This window comes from Myripristis murdjan, chromosome 19, assembly GCF_902150065.1.
Source record: "Myripristis murdjan chromosome 19, fMyrMur1.1, whole genome shotgun sequence".
Lineage (NCBI taxonomy): Eukaryota > Metazoa > Chordata > Actinopteri > Holocentriformes > Holocentridae > Myripristis > Myripristis murdjan.
In genome coordinates this window covers 9,962,395-9,979,736 of record NC_043998.1, presented here as the reverse complement: position 1 = coordinate 9,979,736, position 17,342 = coordinate 9,962,395, and the positions used below count along the sequence as shown (strand labels likewise).

General features: G+C 38.2%; 1 protein-coding gene across 1 annotated transcript in view; it reads left to right on the top strand.

The window, feature by feature from the left end:
- The first annotated feature begins 203 nt into the window (after nt 1-203).
- The window catches only part of LOC115378188 (alpha-tectorin-like), a 33,304-nt gene continuing 16,165 nt past the window's right edge, over nt 204-17,342 (top strand). The window contains exons 1-33 of the mRNA XM_030078371.1: nt 204-249; nt 433-456; nt 794-817; nt 1,092-1,115; nt 1,438-1,461; nt 1,869-1,892; nt 2,226-2,249; nt 2,514-2,537; nt 2,860-2,883; nt 3,293-3,316; nt 3,642-3,665; nt 4,068-4,091; nt 4,490-4,513; nt 4,870-4,893; nt 5,290-5,313; nt 5,669-5,692; nt 6,105-6,128; nt 8,678-8,793; nt 9,005-9,283; nt 9,459-9,554; nt 10,483-10,648; nt 10,774-11,174; nt 11,276-11,852; nt 11,947-12,530; nt 12,764-13,325; nt 13,420-14,018; nt 14,287-14,444; nt 14,580-14,980; nt 15,101-15,297; nt 15,666-16,061; nt 16,158-16,441; nt 16,737-17,014; nt 17,176-17,295. Of these exons, the coding sequence (XP_029934231.1) occupies nt 204-249; nt 433-456; nt 794-817; nt 1,092-1,115; nt 1,438-1,461; nt 1,869-1,892; nt 2,226-2,249; nt 2,514-2,537; nt 2,860-2,883; nt 3,293-3,316; nt 3,642-3,665; nt 4,068-4,091; nt 4,490-4,513; nt 4,870-4,893; nt 5,290-5,313; nt 5,669-5,692; nt 6,105-6,128; nt 8,678-8,793; nt 9,005-9,283; nt 9,459-9,554; nt 10,483-10,648; nt 10,774-11,174; nt 11,276-11,852; nt 11,947-12,530; nt 12,764-13,325; nt 13,420-14,018; nt 14,287-14,444; nt 14,580-14,980; nt 15,101-15,297; nt 15,666-16,061; nt 16,158-16,441; nt 16,737-17,014; nt 17,176-17,295 (5,644 nt within the window). The remainder of the gene's footprint in view (nt 250-432; nt 457-793; nt 818-1,091; nt 1,116-1,437; nt 1,462-1,868; nt 1,893-2,225; nt 2,250-2,513; nt 2,538-2,859; nt 2,884-3,292; nt 3,317-3,641; nt 3,666-4,067; nt 4,092-4,489; nt 4,514-4,869; nt 4,894-5,289; nt 5,314-5,668; nt 5,693-6,104; nt 6,129-8,677; nt 8,794-9,004; nt 9,284-9,458; nt 9,555-10,482; nt 10,649-10,773; nt 11,175-11,275; nt 11,853-11,946; nt 12,531-12,763; nt 13,326-13,419; nt 14,019-14,286; nt 14,445-14,579; nt 14,981-15,100; nt 15,298-15,665; nt 16,062-16,157; nt 16,442-16,736; nt 17,015-17,175; nt 17,296-17,342) is intronic.

Genomic DNA, 17,342 nt, shown 5'->3' with positions numbered 1-17,342 from the left:
GAGAGAGAGAATCACAGGTGATTAATTCGCAAATGTAAAACTTTATTTTCAAGAAAGTATGACTCATTGTGAGAGTATTTCATTGATAACCAATAGTTTTTACCTGTTAGATCTATAACACAAATGAAAATCTAATTAAATAATTTGAGCAATATGATTTATTTTATGTTTGGTCAGCAGATTTGAATTGTGAGCCTGGGAGAATGGCCAGTCCAATGATTTTGTCTGTGCTGCTCGTGGGAATGATAGGTAAGTGTCTTACTAATTGTGCTAATTAACTGTTTTAGAAATGGGAAAAGAAAGAGTCAAATTTCACATTTGATCCAGTTATTCTGATTTGTTTCTTACTCTGATTTTTTTTTTTTTTTTTTTTTTTTAATGTAATGTAAATATTATACTCATCTGCTTTGCTCATCTGTCTTTAACTTACAGGTTTGGTGACCTCTCAGACCACAGGTAAGTTGAAGGCTATTGAAGCCTACATTGAAGCATTTACCCAGTATTCTTATGTAAATTATATTCCACACTCTTGTGTGGTTATGTATTATCTCTGTGTTTGCCAGAAAGATTTGCCAAGTTTCACTGATTGTTATTTAATTGGTTTTACTCTGCAAATGGGTCATTCCAAGTCATGAAAAAATCTGTAGTTACTGTGAGTTACAGTTTAATTTTATAGAAAGAGTCAAATTTCATATTTGATCCAGTTACTCTGAGTTTTTTTTTTTTTTTTTTTTTTTTTATGTAATGTAAATATTATGCTCATCTGCTTTGCTCATCTGTTTCTAATTAATAGGTTTGGTGACCACTCAGACCACAGGTAAGTTGAAGGTGGTTAAAACTAGATTTAGACATCTTCTAATTTTTCATTGCATTGCATTTCATTTCATCACAAACATCACCTATTTATTTTAATGGCATGCAATTACAACTATTTTAAATGTTCAGTTGAGGCTGAAAGAGTTTGTAGAAAGAGTCAAATTTCATATTTGATCCAGTTACTCTGATTTATTTATTTATTTATTTATTTATTTTTTTTTATGTAATGTAAATATTATGCTCATCTGCTTTGCTCATCTGTCTTTAACTTACAGGTTTGGTGACCACTCAGACCACAGGTAAGTTGAAGGCTATTGAAGCCTGCATTGAAGTATAAACCGAGTATTCTTATATAAAAAATATTCCACACTCTTGTGTGGTTATATATTATCTCTGTGTTTGCCAGAAAGGTTTGCCAAATTTAACTTTTTTTACTCTGCAAATGGGTCATTCCAAGTCATGAAAAAATCTGTAGTTACTGTGAGTTACAGTTTAATTTTATAGAAAGAGTCAAATTTCATAATTGATCCAGTTACTCTGATTTTTTTGTTTGTTTGTTTTGTTTTTTTGTTATGTAAATATTATGCTCTTCTGCTTTGCTCATCTTTCTCTAATTAACAGGTTTGGTGACCTCTCAGACCACAGGTAAGTTGAAGGCGGTTAAAACTATGTTTAGACATCTTCTAATTTTTCATTGCATTGCATTTCATTTCATCACAAACATCACCTATTTATTTTAATGGTATGTAATCACAACTATTTTAAATGTTCAGTTGAGGCTGATGTTGATAAAATAATGAACGGTATGCACACACTTTGTTAGTTCTTTGACCAAGTTTCATTGAATGTTATTTAATTGGTTTTACTCTGCAAATGGGTCATTCCTAATCATGAAAAAATCTGTAGTTACTGTGAGTTACAGTTTAATTTTATAGAAAGAGTCAAATTTCATAATTGATCCAGTTACTCTGATTTTTTTGTTTGTTTGTTTTGTTTTTTTGTTATGTAAATATTATGCTCTTCTGCTTTGCTCATCTGTCTTTAACTTACAGGTTTGGTGACCACTCAGACCACAGGTAAGTTGAAGGCTATTGAAGCCTGCATTGAAGCATATACCCAGTATTCTTATATAAAATATATTCCACACTCTTGTGTGGTTATATATTATCTCTGTGTTTGCCAGAAAGGTTTGCCAAGTTTCACTGATTGTTATTTAATTGGTTTTACTCTGCAAATGGGTCATTCCAAATCATGAAAAAATCTGTAGTTACTGTGAGTTACAGTTTAATTTTATAGAAAGAGTCAAATTTCATATTTGATCCAGTTACTCTGAGTTTTTTTTTTTTTTTTTTTTTATGTAATGTAAATATTATGCTCATCTGCTTTGCTCATCTGTCTCTAATTAACAGGTTTGGTGACCTCTCAGACCACAGGTAAGTTGAAGGTGGTTAAAACTACATTTAGACATCTTCTAATTTTTCATTGCATTGCATTTCATTTCATCACAAACATCACCTATTTATTTTAATGGCATGCAATTACAACTATTTTAAATGTTCAGTTGAGGCTGAAAGAGTTTGTAGAAAGAGTCAAATTTCATATTTGATCCAGTTACTCTGATTTTTTTTTTTTTTTTTTTTTTTATGTAATGTAAATATTATGCTCATCTGCTTTGCTCATCTGTCTTTAACTTACAGGTTTGGTGACCACTCAGACCACAGGTAAGTTGAAGGCTATTGAAGCCTGCATTGAAGTATAAACCGAGTATTCTTATATAAAAAATATTCCACACTCTTGTGTGGTTATATATTATCTCTGTGTTTGCCAGAAAGGTTTGCCAAATTTAACTTTTTTTACTCTGCAAATGGGTCATTCCAAGTCATGAAAAAATCTGTAGTTACTGTGAGTTACAGTTTAATTTTATAGAAAGAGTCAAATTTCATAATTGATCCAGTTACTCTGATTTTTTTGTTTGTTTGTTTTGTTTTTTTGTTATGTAAATATTATGCTCTTCTGCTTTGCTCATCTTTCTCTAATTAACAGGTTTGGTGACCTCTCAGACCACAGGTAAGTTGAAGGCGGTTAAAACTATGTTTAGACATCTTCTAATTTTTCATTGCATTGCATTTCATTTCATCACAAACATCACCTATTTATTTTAATGGTATGTAATCACAACTATTTTAAATGTTCAGTTGAGGCTGATGTTGATAAAATAATGAACGGTATGCACACACTTTGTTAGTTCTTTGACCAAGTTTCATTGAATGTTATTTAATTGGTTTTACTCTGCAAATGGGTCATTCCTAATCATGAAAAAATCTGTAGTTACTGTGAGTTACAGTTTAATTTTATAGAAAGAGTCAAATTTCATATTTGATCCAGTTACTCTGATTTTTTTTTTTTTTTTTTTTTTTTTTTTATGTAATGTAAATATTATGCTCATCTGCTTTGCTCATCTGTCTTTAACTTACAGGTTTGGTGACCACTCAGACCACAGGTAAGTTGAAGGCTATTGAAGCCTGCATTGAAGCATATACCCAGTATTCTTATATAAAATATATTCCACACTCTTGTGTGGTTATATATTATCTCTGTGTTTGCCAGAAAGGTTTGCCAAGTTTCACTGATTGTTATTTAATTGGTTTTACTCTGCAAATGGGTCATTCCAAATCATGAAAAAAAATCTGTAGTTACTGTGAGTTACAGTTTAATTTTATAGAAAGAGTCAAATTTCATATTTGATCCAGTTACTCTGATTTTTTTTTTTTATGTAATGTAAATATTATGCTCATCTGCTTTGCTCATCTGTTTCTAATTAATAGGTTTGGTGACCACTCAGACCACAGGTAAGTTGAAGGCGGTTAAAACTACGTTTAGACATCTTCTAATTTTTCATTGCATTGCATTTCATTTCATCACAAACATCACCTATTTATTTTAATGGCATGTAATTACAACTATTTTAAATGTTCAGATGAGGCTGATGTTGATAAAATAATGAACGGTATGCACACACTTTGTTAGTTCTTTGACCAAGTTTCATTGATTGTTATTCAATTGGTTTTTCTCTGCAAATGAGTCATTCCAAATCATGAAAAAATCTGCAGTTACTGTGAGTTACAGTTTAATTTTGTAGAAAGAGTCAAATTTCATAATTGATCCAGTTACTCTGATTTTTTTTTTTTTTTTTTTTAATGTAATGTAAATATTATGCTCATCTGCTTTGCTCATCTGTTTCTAATTAATAGGTTTGGTGACCTCTCAGACCACAGGTAAGTTGAAGGCGGTTAAAACTACATTTAGACATCTTCTAATTTTTCATTGCATTGCATTTCATTTCATCACAAACATCACCTATTTATTTTAATGGCATGTAATTACAACTATTTTAAATGTTCAGTTGAGGCTGATAAAATAATGAACGGTATGCACACACTTTGTTAGTTCTTTGACCAAGTTTCATTGATTGTTATTCCATTGGTTTTTCTCTGCAAATGAGTCATTCCAAATCATGAAAAAATCTGTAGTTACTGTGAGTTACAGTTTAATTTTGTAGAAAGAGTCAAATTTCATAATTGATCCAGTTACACTGATTTTTTTTTTTTTTTTTTTTTTAATGTAATGTAAGTATTATGCTCATCTGCTTTGCTCATCTGTCTTTAACTTACAGGTTTGGTGACCACTCAGACCACAGGTAAATTGAAGGCTATTGAAGCCTATATTGAAGCATATATTGAGTATTCTTATATAAAAAATATTCCACACTTGCGTGGTTATATATTATCTCTGTGTTTGCCAGAAAGGTTTGCCAAGTTTAACTGGTTTTACTCTGCAAATGGGTCATTCCAAATCATGAAAAAATCTGTAGTTACTGTGAGTTACAGTTTAATTTCATAGAAAGAGTCAAATTTCATATTTGATCCAGTTACTCTGATTTTTTTGTTTGTTTGTTTTTTTTTTTTTGTTTTTTTTTTGTGTTTGTTTGTTTTTTTTTTAATGTAATGTAAATATTATGCTCATCTGCTTTGCTCATCTGTTTCTAATTAATAGGTTTGGTGACCACTCAGACCACAGGTAAGTTGAAGGCGGTTAAAACTACATTTAGACATCTTCTAATTTTTCATTGCATTGCATTGCATTTCATCACAAACATCACCTATTTATTTTAATGGCATGTAATTACAACTATTTTAAATGTTCAGTTGAGGCTGATAAAATAATGAACGTTATGCACACACTTTGTTAGTTCTTTGACCAAGTTTCATTGATTGTTATTCAATTGGTTTTTCTCTGCAAATGAGTCATTCCAAATCATGAAAAAATCTGTAGTTACTGTGAGTTACAGTTTAATTTTGTAGAAAGAGTCAAATTTCATAATTGATCCAGTTACTCTGGGTTTTTTTTTTTATTTTTTTTATGTAATGTAAATATTATGCTCATCTGCTTTGCTCATCTGTCTTTAACTTACAGGTTTGGTGACCACTCAGACCACAGGTAAGTTGAAGGCTATTGAAGCCTACATTGAAGCATATATTGAGTATTCTTATATAAAAAATATTCCACACTTGTGTGGTTATATATTATCTCTGTGTTTGCCAGAAAGGTTTGCCAAGTTTAACTGGTTTTACTCTGCAAATGGGTCATTCCAAGTCATGAAAAAATCTGTAGTTACTGTGAGTTACAGTTTAATTTCATAGAAAGAGTCAAATTTCATATTTGATCCAGTTACTCAGATTTTTTTATTTGTTTGTTTTTTTTTTTTGTTTTTTGTGTTTGTTTGTTTTGTTTTTTTGTTATGTAATGTAAATATTATGCTCATCTGCTTTGCTCATCTGTCTCTAATTAACAGGTTTGGTGACCACTCAGACCACAGGTAAGTTGAAGGCGGTTAAAACTACGTTTAGACATCTTCTAATTTTTCATTGCATTGCATTTCATTTCATCACAAACATCACCTATTTATTTTAATGGTATGTAATCACAACTATTTTAAATGTTCAGTTGAGGCTGATGTTGATAAAATAATGAACGGTATGCACACACTTTGTTAGTTCTTTGACCAAGTCTCATTGAATGTTATTTAATTGGTTTTACTCTGCAAATGAGTCATTCCAAATCATGAAAAAATCTGTAGTTACTGTGAGTTACAGTTTAATTTTGTAGAAAGAGTCAAATTTCATAATTGATCCAGTTACTCTGATTTTTTTTTTTTTTTTTTTTTTTTTTTTTTAATGTAATGTAAATATTATGCTCATCTGCTTTGCTCATCTGTCTTTAACTTACAGGTTTGGTGACCACTCAGACCACAGGTAAGTTGAAGGCTATTGAAGCCTACATTGAAACATATATCCAGTATTCTTATATAAAATATATTCCACACTCTTGTGTGATTATATATTATCTCTGTGTTTGCCAGAAAGGTTTGCCAAGTTTCACTGATTGTTATTTAATTGGTTTTACTCTGCAAATGGGTCATTTCAAATCATGCCAGAATCTGTATCTCATAGCTGCTATTACTTTGGTAAGATAATACCTCATTCCACTTGCTCAGATTAAAGTTGTAGGCTGCAGCTCCTGTACCTACAAAGATGTGCTCCCATGTAGGTGATGTAGCCTGTCAGCATTGATCTACAGATCAGAATTGATGTTACCCTGACTTTAACCAAACTGTTCTGATCAACTGACTTTAACCTACTACTGCAAAGAATAAGAGCCCTAAAAATAATAATCTGACAAAACATAACTGAAATCATATTATTCACTAGCCTTCTTAAAATCACATCTTCAACTTCATTTAAGTGCCATTTTTTTTTTAAATTAAACTTTTATTAATGAATTTACTGATGTTAGGAATGACTTGATCTTCTTCTGCTTGTTTATGTTCTCTTTTCCATTTCTTTTATTCCTCTTTGTTACTTTGTTATTTCATTCCCATATTTTCTGCTCTTTTATCTATAAACTGCTTTGTAAAGTTTGTTCTGAACCATTTTTATGATTTGATGTGATTGTGATTATCGTGATTGGCACTGTGGTTTAAAATGAGCTGTCTGATACACAACTATCTCACCGCAGGGCTGTCTTTGTTAGACTGTCTATTGTTTGGACATAAAAAAAAAATGGTTATCATCTTTGAATTTTTATGCATTCATGAAATTCTTCGACCTTCTTTGGTAATGCATCATGGCTCTGTTGTGTTTCACTCTGGAGAAATGTTTTGTGTGTTATTATAAAACAACCTGAAGGCACAATCTGACATTGTAGCTATTGTAGCTGTTATAAAATGGTGTGGCCCATTATATGAAATTTGATATTTATCATCAGCTTTTCCCAGGTTTTTATTTTTGTTTATGAAAACATACTTTGAATTTTTCCTCTTTTTAACTTTATTTTTTTAATTTTATTACTTTTTTTGGTAACTCAACCAAGTCAACTAATGAACACATCTATACTCAAGTAAATGTACAATTACTAACAGTAAAAATGATCATTTATGAAGACAACTCAAGGAAAATTAATCATGTAATTGGTTTATTGGTTTATAATTATTTCCATTTCAATTTTCTGGTGTTGCCTCAATGTAGGAATAAAAAAATGTGAGATATCATGAATACTGGGACACATTTTTATCCTGTGTACATTTTCTGAATTCATGAAAATTCTGTGGAATGGATAGGAAGCTTTGGAGGCCAGATGTTGTCGGCAGGCTGTCAGTTAACAATCACTGATGTAGACCACACAACACCATTATTGTGATAAGAAAACTAGGTGGGACTTTGTGGGCCGTTCAGATCATATCCCTTTGTCTTGTAGCTTCGATACAAAGGGTAAAATCTTGCCATCATCTCCTGGACCATCAAATCAATAACTTTGTCAGCTTAGCACTATCCAAAAAAATGCCATTGTTTCCAGTAGACAAGGCTACTGTAATAATCTGTTCTTATAGGACTTTCAAAAAAAAGCTCTTTGGCAAAATCAACTTATTCAAGATGCTGCTGCCAGAGTTTGGTCAAAAGCTACGTAATACACAGACATTACACCAGTCCTAAAATCCCTACGCTGGTTACCAATCGATGAGAAAGCTGATATTAAAATCTTGCTTCTTCTCTACAAATCTTTGGTTTTGGGCTGAAATATGTCTCTGACATGCTTGTGTCATATGAATCTTCAGGGACTCTAAGGTCATCTAGGACTGGTCTGATGGCTGTCCCAAGAGTTAGAACTAGTGAAGCAGCATTTTACTATTATTCATTTATCATGCAGCATGTATTGTATGTAAAACCTGTAAGTTCCCGACTGTGTGCTCTGAAATGTAATGAAACTGAACCCTGAGACCTCTTTTGATTCTATTTTTCCTTCAAGTCTACTTATTTTACTGTATTTTATCATTATGTAAAGCACACTGAATTGCCTCTGTGTATGAAATGTGCAATTTAAATGAAGTTGCCTTGCCTCAAACATATCACTTTAAACTTATTTATTATATATAGATTTATTTATGTATTGTTCACCTTTGAACACAGTGGTAACAAAATTAAGATCCCATGTCTTCATTGTTTTGTAAGATATATATACCCTGATTTGGGAAAATAATAGGTGCAGGAATCTTTGCCTGACAGAGATCCATGCACCTATAAGAAGATTGACACCTTGTGGCCATTGTAGGTAGCTGCACTTTGTGCAAGAGAAAAGAGTGATACACAGAGAGACATGGACGTCACTTGCAATCCTTCAGTTTTTCTTTCATCCATAAAATGCAAGTTTTTGAAAATATTTTTTGGTTGTTGGTATGATGTAGAAACCTATGAGACTTGTATTTTGATGGGTATTTTTGTTGTGACCTACATTTTGTCATTCCCAGGATCCTTTTACCCAAGGTCTGGAACAGCGAATGGTCAAATCGATGATGGAAGTTCTTCTCTTATTGTCCTGCAGCGACCGTTTGTCTATTTTGGACGGCAATACAATCAGATATATGTATGTAAAATTTTTTTTGACAAAATGCAGTATTCATATGTTGTGTGGGCTGTCAACATTTCTACTATTTCTACTGTATTTCTTGTGTTGTGAAATAGCATAAAACAAAATAATAATGATAATAATAATAATAAATAATGCTTGGAATGATTGAAGATGATGATGATGATGATGATGATGATGATGATGATGATGATGGTATGGTTTTCAGGTTAACAACAATGGACACTTGACCTTTGACGCTGCATGGGGCAGGTTTACTCCCTACCGGTTCCCAGGAAATCCATCCAGAGATCTCATAGCTCCATTCTGGACGGATCTGGACAACACGCAGAATGGTCAAGTCTTATATAATCAGTACACCAGTGGCAGTGTCCTCCAGCGGGCTACACAAGACATCAATACCTACTTCCCAGACCTTAATTTTGTTGCCAACTGGGTCTTTGTTGCCACGTGGTACGAGGTCGCCTATTATTCAACATCAGGAACAGTAAGTCAACTTAATCCAGTGTTACATGAAAATATTCTCCTGTATAAATGGTGAAAATAAAATTAACTGTCTAAGGACAAGTACAGTACATACATAATACATAATGACAGAATCAATGAAATAATTGAAGAAGTCAGATTTATGTATTTTAGATTATTATGAATCTTTTTTCCAGCGGACAACCTTCCAGGCAGTGTTGATCTCCGGTGGACAGTACTCATTTGTGCTGATGAACTACGGGACAATAGCCCAAACATCTCGCAATGTACAGGTTAGAATTAAAAAACATATATGACTTATTAAATATGAGCTTTAAGTGCTACATCTAAATATGAGCACAAGAGCATTGTCTTGCACACACAAGAGTCTTGTGGTGGGAGTAACGGCGTTATAAATAAACGGCGTTACTAGCAGCGTTACTTTTATCACTAACGAGTAATCAAAGAAATTACTGTTTCCCCCGTTACAACGCCGTTACCGTTACTGACAATAAAATGTGCCGTTACTAGCCGTTACTTACTACTAATACTTATTATTATTTTTGTTGTTGTTGTTGTTGTTGTTATTTTATTATCCTATTCGAAAAATGTGCGTCTTGTGGAGAAAAAGCGGTGTGTCAATTTTCAAACGGGTGGGACGGGTGGGCAGTTTTTCGTAACTTATCAACATGCATGGAGAATGAGCACAAATTACAAGAAGCATATGTGTTCCTTGACAGCAGAGTGGATAGTGTCTCTGCCTGCCATACAGAAGACCGGGGGTTCAGTTCTCCACCCGGGCAAGCTGGCATCACTATGATGAATTACTTTTTCAAAGTAACGTGCCCAACACTGACAATGATAGATGAAATATGACAGCAATGTCCACACTGCAACAGCAACGCAAAAATATGTACATTAATGAGAGGATTTAAGAAAAGAAAAAAAGTAATCTTCAAATTACTTTCCCCAGTAATTGAATTACTCTTCTGCGGCAGTAATTGAGTAGTAATCAAAATTACTTTTTTACAGAAGTAATTAGTAATTGTAACTTATTAGTTTTGTCAGTAATTGGTCCCAACACTGCAGAGACCAAACGTCCATATACATCGGGGGGGGGACAAGTCCCCCCACAAGACACACCATTTATTTGATCAGCATGAAGTAACACAAACAAATCTTACATCCGATCCATCTCATTTATATGACATGTATTTCCAGGCTGGCTATGACACAATCAGCTCCCACCACTACTTCTCCATCCCTGGGTCATTCTCCAGCACAGCCACAGGCAGTAACTCAGTTTTCAGGCAGGGCAGCAATGTCAATGTACCTGGTCGCTGGGCTTTTCGGACAGACAGTGGAACAAGAGGCTGTAATGTTTCTGGTACTGCTCTTTGTGCTGGTCTGGCAGAATACATTTCCTTTTCAAAACTACATGATTTAAATTCGTATTTTTATCTGCAAGCCAATTACACTTGAATGACATCTTATCCCTTCAATCTTTTCAAGGCTCCACCATCCCGCTGGGTCGTTCATTCTGGAGTGACAGCACCTGCACACGGTTGTGCACCTGCACCTCTCAAGGTGTGCAATGTCAGAGCCAAACCTGTTCCTTTTCCCAAATCTGCCAGCCGAGTGATGTTCAGTTCTCCTGCCAGACAATACAGAGGCGCACCTGCACCATTGCTGGTGATCCACACTACTATACCTTCGATGGAACTGTGTTTCATTTCCAGGGCACTTGCACTTATGTCCTCTCTGAGCAGTGTGGTCATGGGCTGCCCTACTATCGTGTGGAGGGCAAGAACGAGCACCGAGGCAGCACCCGCGTGTCTTGGACACGCCTGGTCAAAGTGTATGTCTATGATGAAAAAATCGAGCTTGCCAAAGGACATCGTGCAGAGGCACTGGTCAGTAATTTTAACTTTATACAGGACTTCTTAACATAAAATCTAAATATGTCTTTGAAAGGCTTTTAACACTCTTGATTTAATTATTAATGTGTTTCCAGGTAAATGGAACCTTTGCTAGCACTCCATTCTCCCTCAGGAACGGCAGCATCCAGGTCTATCAGTCAGGTTTCTCTGTTGTTGTCAGCACTGACTTTGGCTTGGTGGTATCTTATGATGCCAACAACTACGTCAGGATCAGTGTGCCCTACAGTTACCAAAATGCCACATGTGGCCTGTGTGGAAATTTCAACAATCATGGTGGGGATGACTTTCGAACACGCCAAGGCCAGGTCGTCAGCTCTGATGTTACTTTTGCCAATAGCTGGCAAGCACCAGGGGACAGTGAGCCAGGTTGTGAAGCCCGATGTGGGGGACGGGGCTGTATTTCCTGCACGGCAGCCCAGACAGCTCTATATGGCAATTCTGCCCATTGTGGTATCCTCCAGAACCGCTCTGGACCTTTTGCTGCCTGCCACCAACAACTTCCTCCAGAGAACTTTGTGGACAGTTGTGTGTATGATCTATGTGTAGGAGGAGGGTACCAACCTATTCTGTGCCAGGCCTTAAATGTGTATGCCAGTCAGTGTCAACAGAATGGCATACAGCTGCCAAGCTGGAGACGACAAGGCTTCTGTGGTATGGTTAAATCACACATCATTTTGTCATTTAATCCTTTGAGAAATAATGCCCATATTGTAAATATTGCATAATGTTTATTGTCTTTGCTTAGAAATCCCCTGCCCAGCCAACAGCCACTTTGAGTCAGAAGGAACAGGATGTCCCGCTACCTGTGTGAACACCTATGCTTCCCATAACTGCCCTATTCCTGCTCAAGAGAGCTGCATCTGCAACTCTGGATATGTCCTGAGTGCTGAGGTCTGCGTGCCTCTTGCCCAGTGTGGCTGCACTTTTGAAGGCCGCTACTATCGCTCTGGACAAACAGCGATACTAGATGAGGACTGTGGGAGGCGCTGTACTTGCAGATCTGGCTCCATGACCTGCCACTCCCATGGTTGTGAACCGCTGGAGTCTTGCAGTGTGGAGGACGGAGAAAGAGGGTGCAGACCTACCAGCTATGCAACATGCTGGATAAGGGGCCCAGGGTCTTATAATACGTTTGATGGACAGAGATACCAGTACCCCGGGGCATGTCGACTGACTCTAACTAGAGTAATGGGATTGTCCCATCACCCTCATTTCATGGTGACAGCAGAAAAGGTGCCCAGAGGCCAGCAGGGTTTTGCACGTTTGCTGAAGTTTGAGGCAGAGGGGACACAAGTGTCAATTGAGATAGGAGGTAGTAGCAGAGTACATGTAAGTGCTTGAAACATATTTCATTCTAAAAGAGATGTGCACAATTTGAAAAATGTCATTGTTGTATTTTTCCCTCCTCAATAGTAATATGGATGTAGTCCTATAATCTTGCAATCAGGAAGCTTTTTCTTTTCAAAAAAGGATTTAAAGAGCTTTGGAATTAAATGCTAAGTCCTCTGGGAAACTACTTCTACCTTTTACCTAATCTTTTCTTTGCCACTTTTTATTTTTAGGTTGATGGTCAGCTCATCAGACTACCCTTCAGCTCAGCATCCAACCGAATTCGTGTCTACCATAACAACATTCACAGTATCATCCTTCACACATCCTTTGGTGTGACTGTGCAAACAGTCTGGCCTCACTTTGTGCGTATCACTGCACCAGGCGTCTACAATGGTTCCCTTGGCGGACTCTGTGGAAACTACAATGGTCACCAACACGATGATTTCCGTACACCAAATGGTATCCTGGTCAACAGTTCTCAGAGCTTCGGAGACAGCTGGCGAGATGGCTCCCTCGCAGCACACTGCGTGGAGAGAGGAGACAGGGTGGCTGAGGGGAACACAACAAATTATAATTCTAGTCAGTACTGTGGCATCATCGCATCGTCAAGTGGGCCATTCACCGCATGTTGGAACATGGTGAACCCACAGGAGCATGTAGAGGAGTGTATGGCAATCATGAGGGGCTCTAGAGACCCATCAGCTGTGCTCTGTGAGGTCCTAAGAGATTATGCACTCATGTGCCAACAGGCTGGCATTGCCTTAGGAGACTGGAGAAATGCAACTGGATGTGGTAAGACCTTTTCCACCTAAAGGACAGCTCAGGTGCTGATAAATTGTTCTGACTTTTTTTTCAATCACTCTTTGTCTTTTTTTTAAATCTCCAGATCAAACCTGCCCTCCAAACAGCCACTACGAAGAATGTGGAACCTCATGCCCTTCCACTTGCCCCAGCCTGTCATTCCCCTTCTCCTGTGTCACTGTGTGCCAAGAGGGGTGCCAGTGTGATGATGGATTTGTCCTCAATGGTAATCAGTGTGTGCGACCCACTGCCTGTGGTTGCCACCATGAAGGGCGCTATCGGCAAGGTGGTGAGCAATTCTGGGTTGGTGAGGAGTGTCAGAGCTTCTGCACTTGTAACGGCATCACAGGGACAGTCCACTGTACCCCCCACACCTGCACTGCCCAGGAGTCCTGCCGTGTGGTGGAGGGTGACTTTGGCTGCCATCCCAGCCCCCGTGGCACCTGTTCTGCCTCCGGGGACCCCCACTACCTCACCTTTGATGGCAAGGCCTATGACTTCCAGGGAACCTGCCGTTACGTTCTGGTGACCCTGTGCAATAACACTGACGGGCTGCATCATTTTCAAGTGGAGGCCAAGAATGAGCCGTGGAGAGGGTTACCAGTTTCAATCACAGCCGAAGTGTTTGTTGATGTGTGGGGCTACCGAGTGCATATGTCAAGGGAGAGGCGCGGTGTGGTACAAGTGAGTTGTTAGACCCTGAATTACTGAATTGCCTTGTCAGATTATTGCTGTTCGTAAGTGAAATTTCATGTTTCTCATGATCAAGTGTGTGCAGGGACAAAATTTATTTTGCTTCTACATATTTTTGCTTGCAATTTGTACATTTGTTTGGAGAGAAAAAAAAAACAGAGATTCTGTCTCATCTTAGTCAATATGAGGAACATGTTAGAGCAACAATGAAAACAATAGAAAGATATAAAGCTGATAGTTCTTTCGATTTCTGTATTAGGTGGACGGCATAACCAGTAGCTTACCTATTCTCCTGAATGGCAGTCGTGTTTCCATCTATGCAAGTGGACACCGAACATTTGTCAGTGCTGATTTTGGTGTGAGTGTCAGTTACGATGGATGGAGTACGGTGTCTATCTCTGTGCCTTCAAATTACAGGTTCGTGTAATTCATTCTAATCTGTGTCGAAAAATGATATTTCGAAATACCGATATGTTCAAATTAAAAAAAAACAACAACAACATATCTTCTGATGCAAAACATTGATTGCCATTTTCATTATCACCAATACAGTGGAAAAACATGTGGGCTTTGCGGGAACTTCAATGGAGACAGAAATGACGAGTTCCTCACTCCCTCTGGAGTAATGGTCACCACTCCCTCTCAGTTTGGCTCAGCTTGGAAAGTGGCAGACAACCACACATGCAGTGATGGCTGTGGCTCATCCTGCCCACGTTGTGCCGATGAGTCTCCTGCTAGGGCCCAGTGTGAGGTGATTCGGGCAGCTGAGGGCCCCTTCAGCTTCTGCCATGAAGAGGTGGACCCAGAGCCATATTTCAGCGACTGTGTGTTTGATGTGTGTATCTCAGGAAACAGAGGTCAAGATCTTCTGTGCAGGGCCATTGAGGCATATGTCAGTGCCTGTCAGTCTGCTAACGTTCGAATCTACCCTTGGAGGCAGAGCACCACCTGCAGTGAGTCAGCCAGTCAATATGTGATGTATTTTAGCTGAGTCTTAAGACCTCTCTGCAAATATGCTTAGGTGTTGCATGAACATGGTGGAAGTTATCGCTAACTTATTCATTCTACTGAAGGGCTTGACTGTCCAGCCAACAGCCATTATGAGCTGTGTGGTACAGACTGTGGGCACACCTGTGCCAGCAGCATCGATGCCAGCTGTGAGAGGGAATGTTCTGAGGGATGTTTCTGTGATGAGGGCTTCCTGAGGAGTGGAGGAAGGTGTGTCCCTGTGGAAAGCTGTGGCTGCCAATACGATGGGTTCTACTACAATGTGAGTCACATCCCACAAATACTACAGATTTTAAAAGTGTACAGTCTAATATTTTCATGGGAAAATGTTATTTTCAGTCTCATTAATGTATTTTATTGTTACAAGAAACACTCATCAGCAATGCATAAGACCCCATAGTATGATCCAGTCTGGCTTATGTGGTTAGGAACAACCAGTAGCATGTGATAGCATGTAACCAGCAGCACATTACAAGTCATAACTGGCTAACTTTAATCAGTCACACAACTTCTTATTTGATACTCCTATTTTAAATTCCTTATACATTGCATGCATAGACTGATAATATCACAAAACTTTTGTTTCCATACAGTCCTCTATAAATAGTATTACTCTCTCACATGGTGCAGGCTGGTGACTTTTTCTGGACACAAGGCTGTTCCCAGCGATGTGAATGCTACGCCCCCAATGACCTGCGATGTTCTGCAGCATCTTGTACCTCCACACAGGAGTGCACAATCAGAAATGGCCAACTGGGCTGCTTTGATGCATGGTCCACCTGTACCGTGTGGGGCGACCCGCACTATGTCACCTTCGATGGCGCAGTGGCTCATTTCCAGGGCACATGCTCTTACATCATCACTGAGAGTGTGAGGGGCAGCACCAACAGCACCCATTTCCGAGTAGTAGCCACTAATAATCACCGGGGCAACAACCGTGTGTCATTTGTGTCGACTGTGGACATATACCTCTCAAATCAATCAGAGATTGTCCATGTCAGGATTGAACCCAGCAAAAGAGTGAAGGTAAATTTACTCTTAATTATAATTTTAACATTATAATTGTCTTTACAGGACTGGTACTGCTGTGGGCCTAGCTAACAAAAACTCTTATCCTTCCAGGTAAATGGTGGTGCAGTTTCACTTCCCACCCCTGCAGGAACTCTAGCTCAGGTGATGAGGCAGGGAAGCTACGTGGTGGTAAACACCGATAACATCATAGTTCAGTTTGATGGCCGAAGTACTTTGCTGGTCAGACTGGGCCAGAGCCATCGTGACACAGTGACTGGCATGTGTGGAAACTTCAATGGTGATGCTGCAGATGACAAAGTCTTGCCCAATGGCACGATGGCAAGGAATGACAATGACTTTGGGGATGGTTGGAAGTCATCCACCAGCCAGCCAGGGTGAGTTGCTTTAACTAAATGGTAATTGTGATGGCAGCAGATTTACAAACTCATTTTAGTACATTTTAGTACACAGCCTTGCTTTGCGCCTTCACCACAATGCATCCTTTATATCCCATTCACACTTTGACATCTGTCTCAGGTGATCTGATCACAAGTGAATGGTGTGAGTGTGGTTGAGTGTATCTTCGGAGACAAGATACACACACCTTCAGAGGGTGTCAAGGACACATTGGGCAACAAAGTAAACAAAGTCAGTTGCAGTGTTAAATGTAACCCTCAATGTCTTCTGTAGATGTGGATCCACAGATGATCGTAGTGGTGGTGGAGTGGACGACTGCCCCTTCACGGAGGAGTACTCTAATCTCTGCAGTATCATCACCAACACTACTGGGCCATTCAGCACCTGCCACATGCACTCGGACCCCCAGCCGTTTTTTACTGCCTGTGTCTACGATCTCTGCCTCTACACTCCAGCCAATGGCATGCTGTGTTCTGCTGTGTCAGCCTATGAGAGAGCCTGCTCCATTTTGGGGTTGGATATTCCCTCATGGCGTTCTGATTTGCTGTGTGGTATGTCTGCAAAGGAGTAGCCAATAATCAAGATAGACTGATGAAAAAAATAGACATATTGAAGATCAGTAGAATTTGCCTTTCGGCCTTGGTGGTGTTGTATGTATCAACCCTTTGACCAATTGTTTCTCGGTCTCTTCCTTTTCCCTCTGTTTCTCCAGCGGAGTCAGACCCCTGTGATCAGCTGGACTGCACAGACTATGAGTGGTGTGGGGAGAAGGATGGAGTTTACGGCTGCTTCTGCGATGAGAGACACCATCGGCCCAACAATGAGAGTTATGGTGCGGACCGTTCCTTTGTCCTTGTTCACTGTATTAATATGACAGAA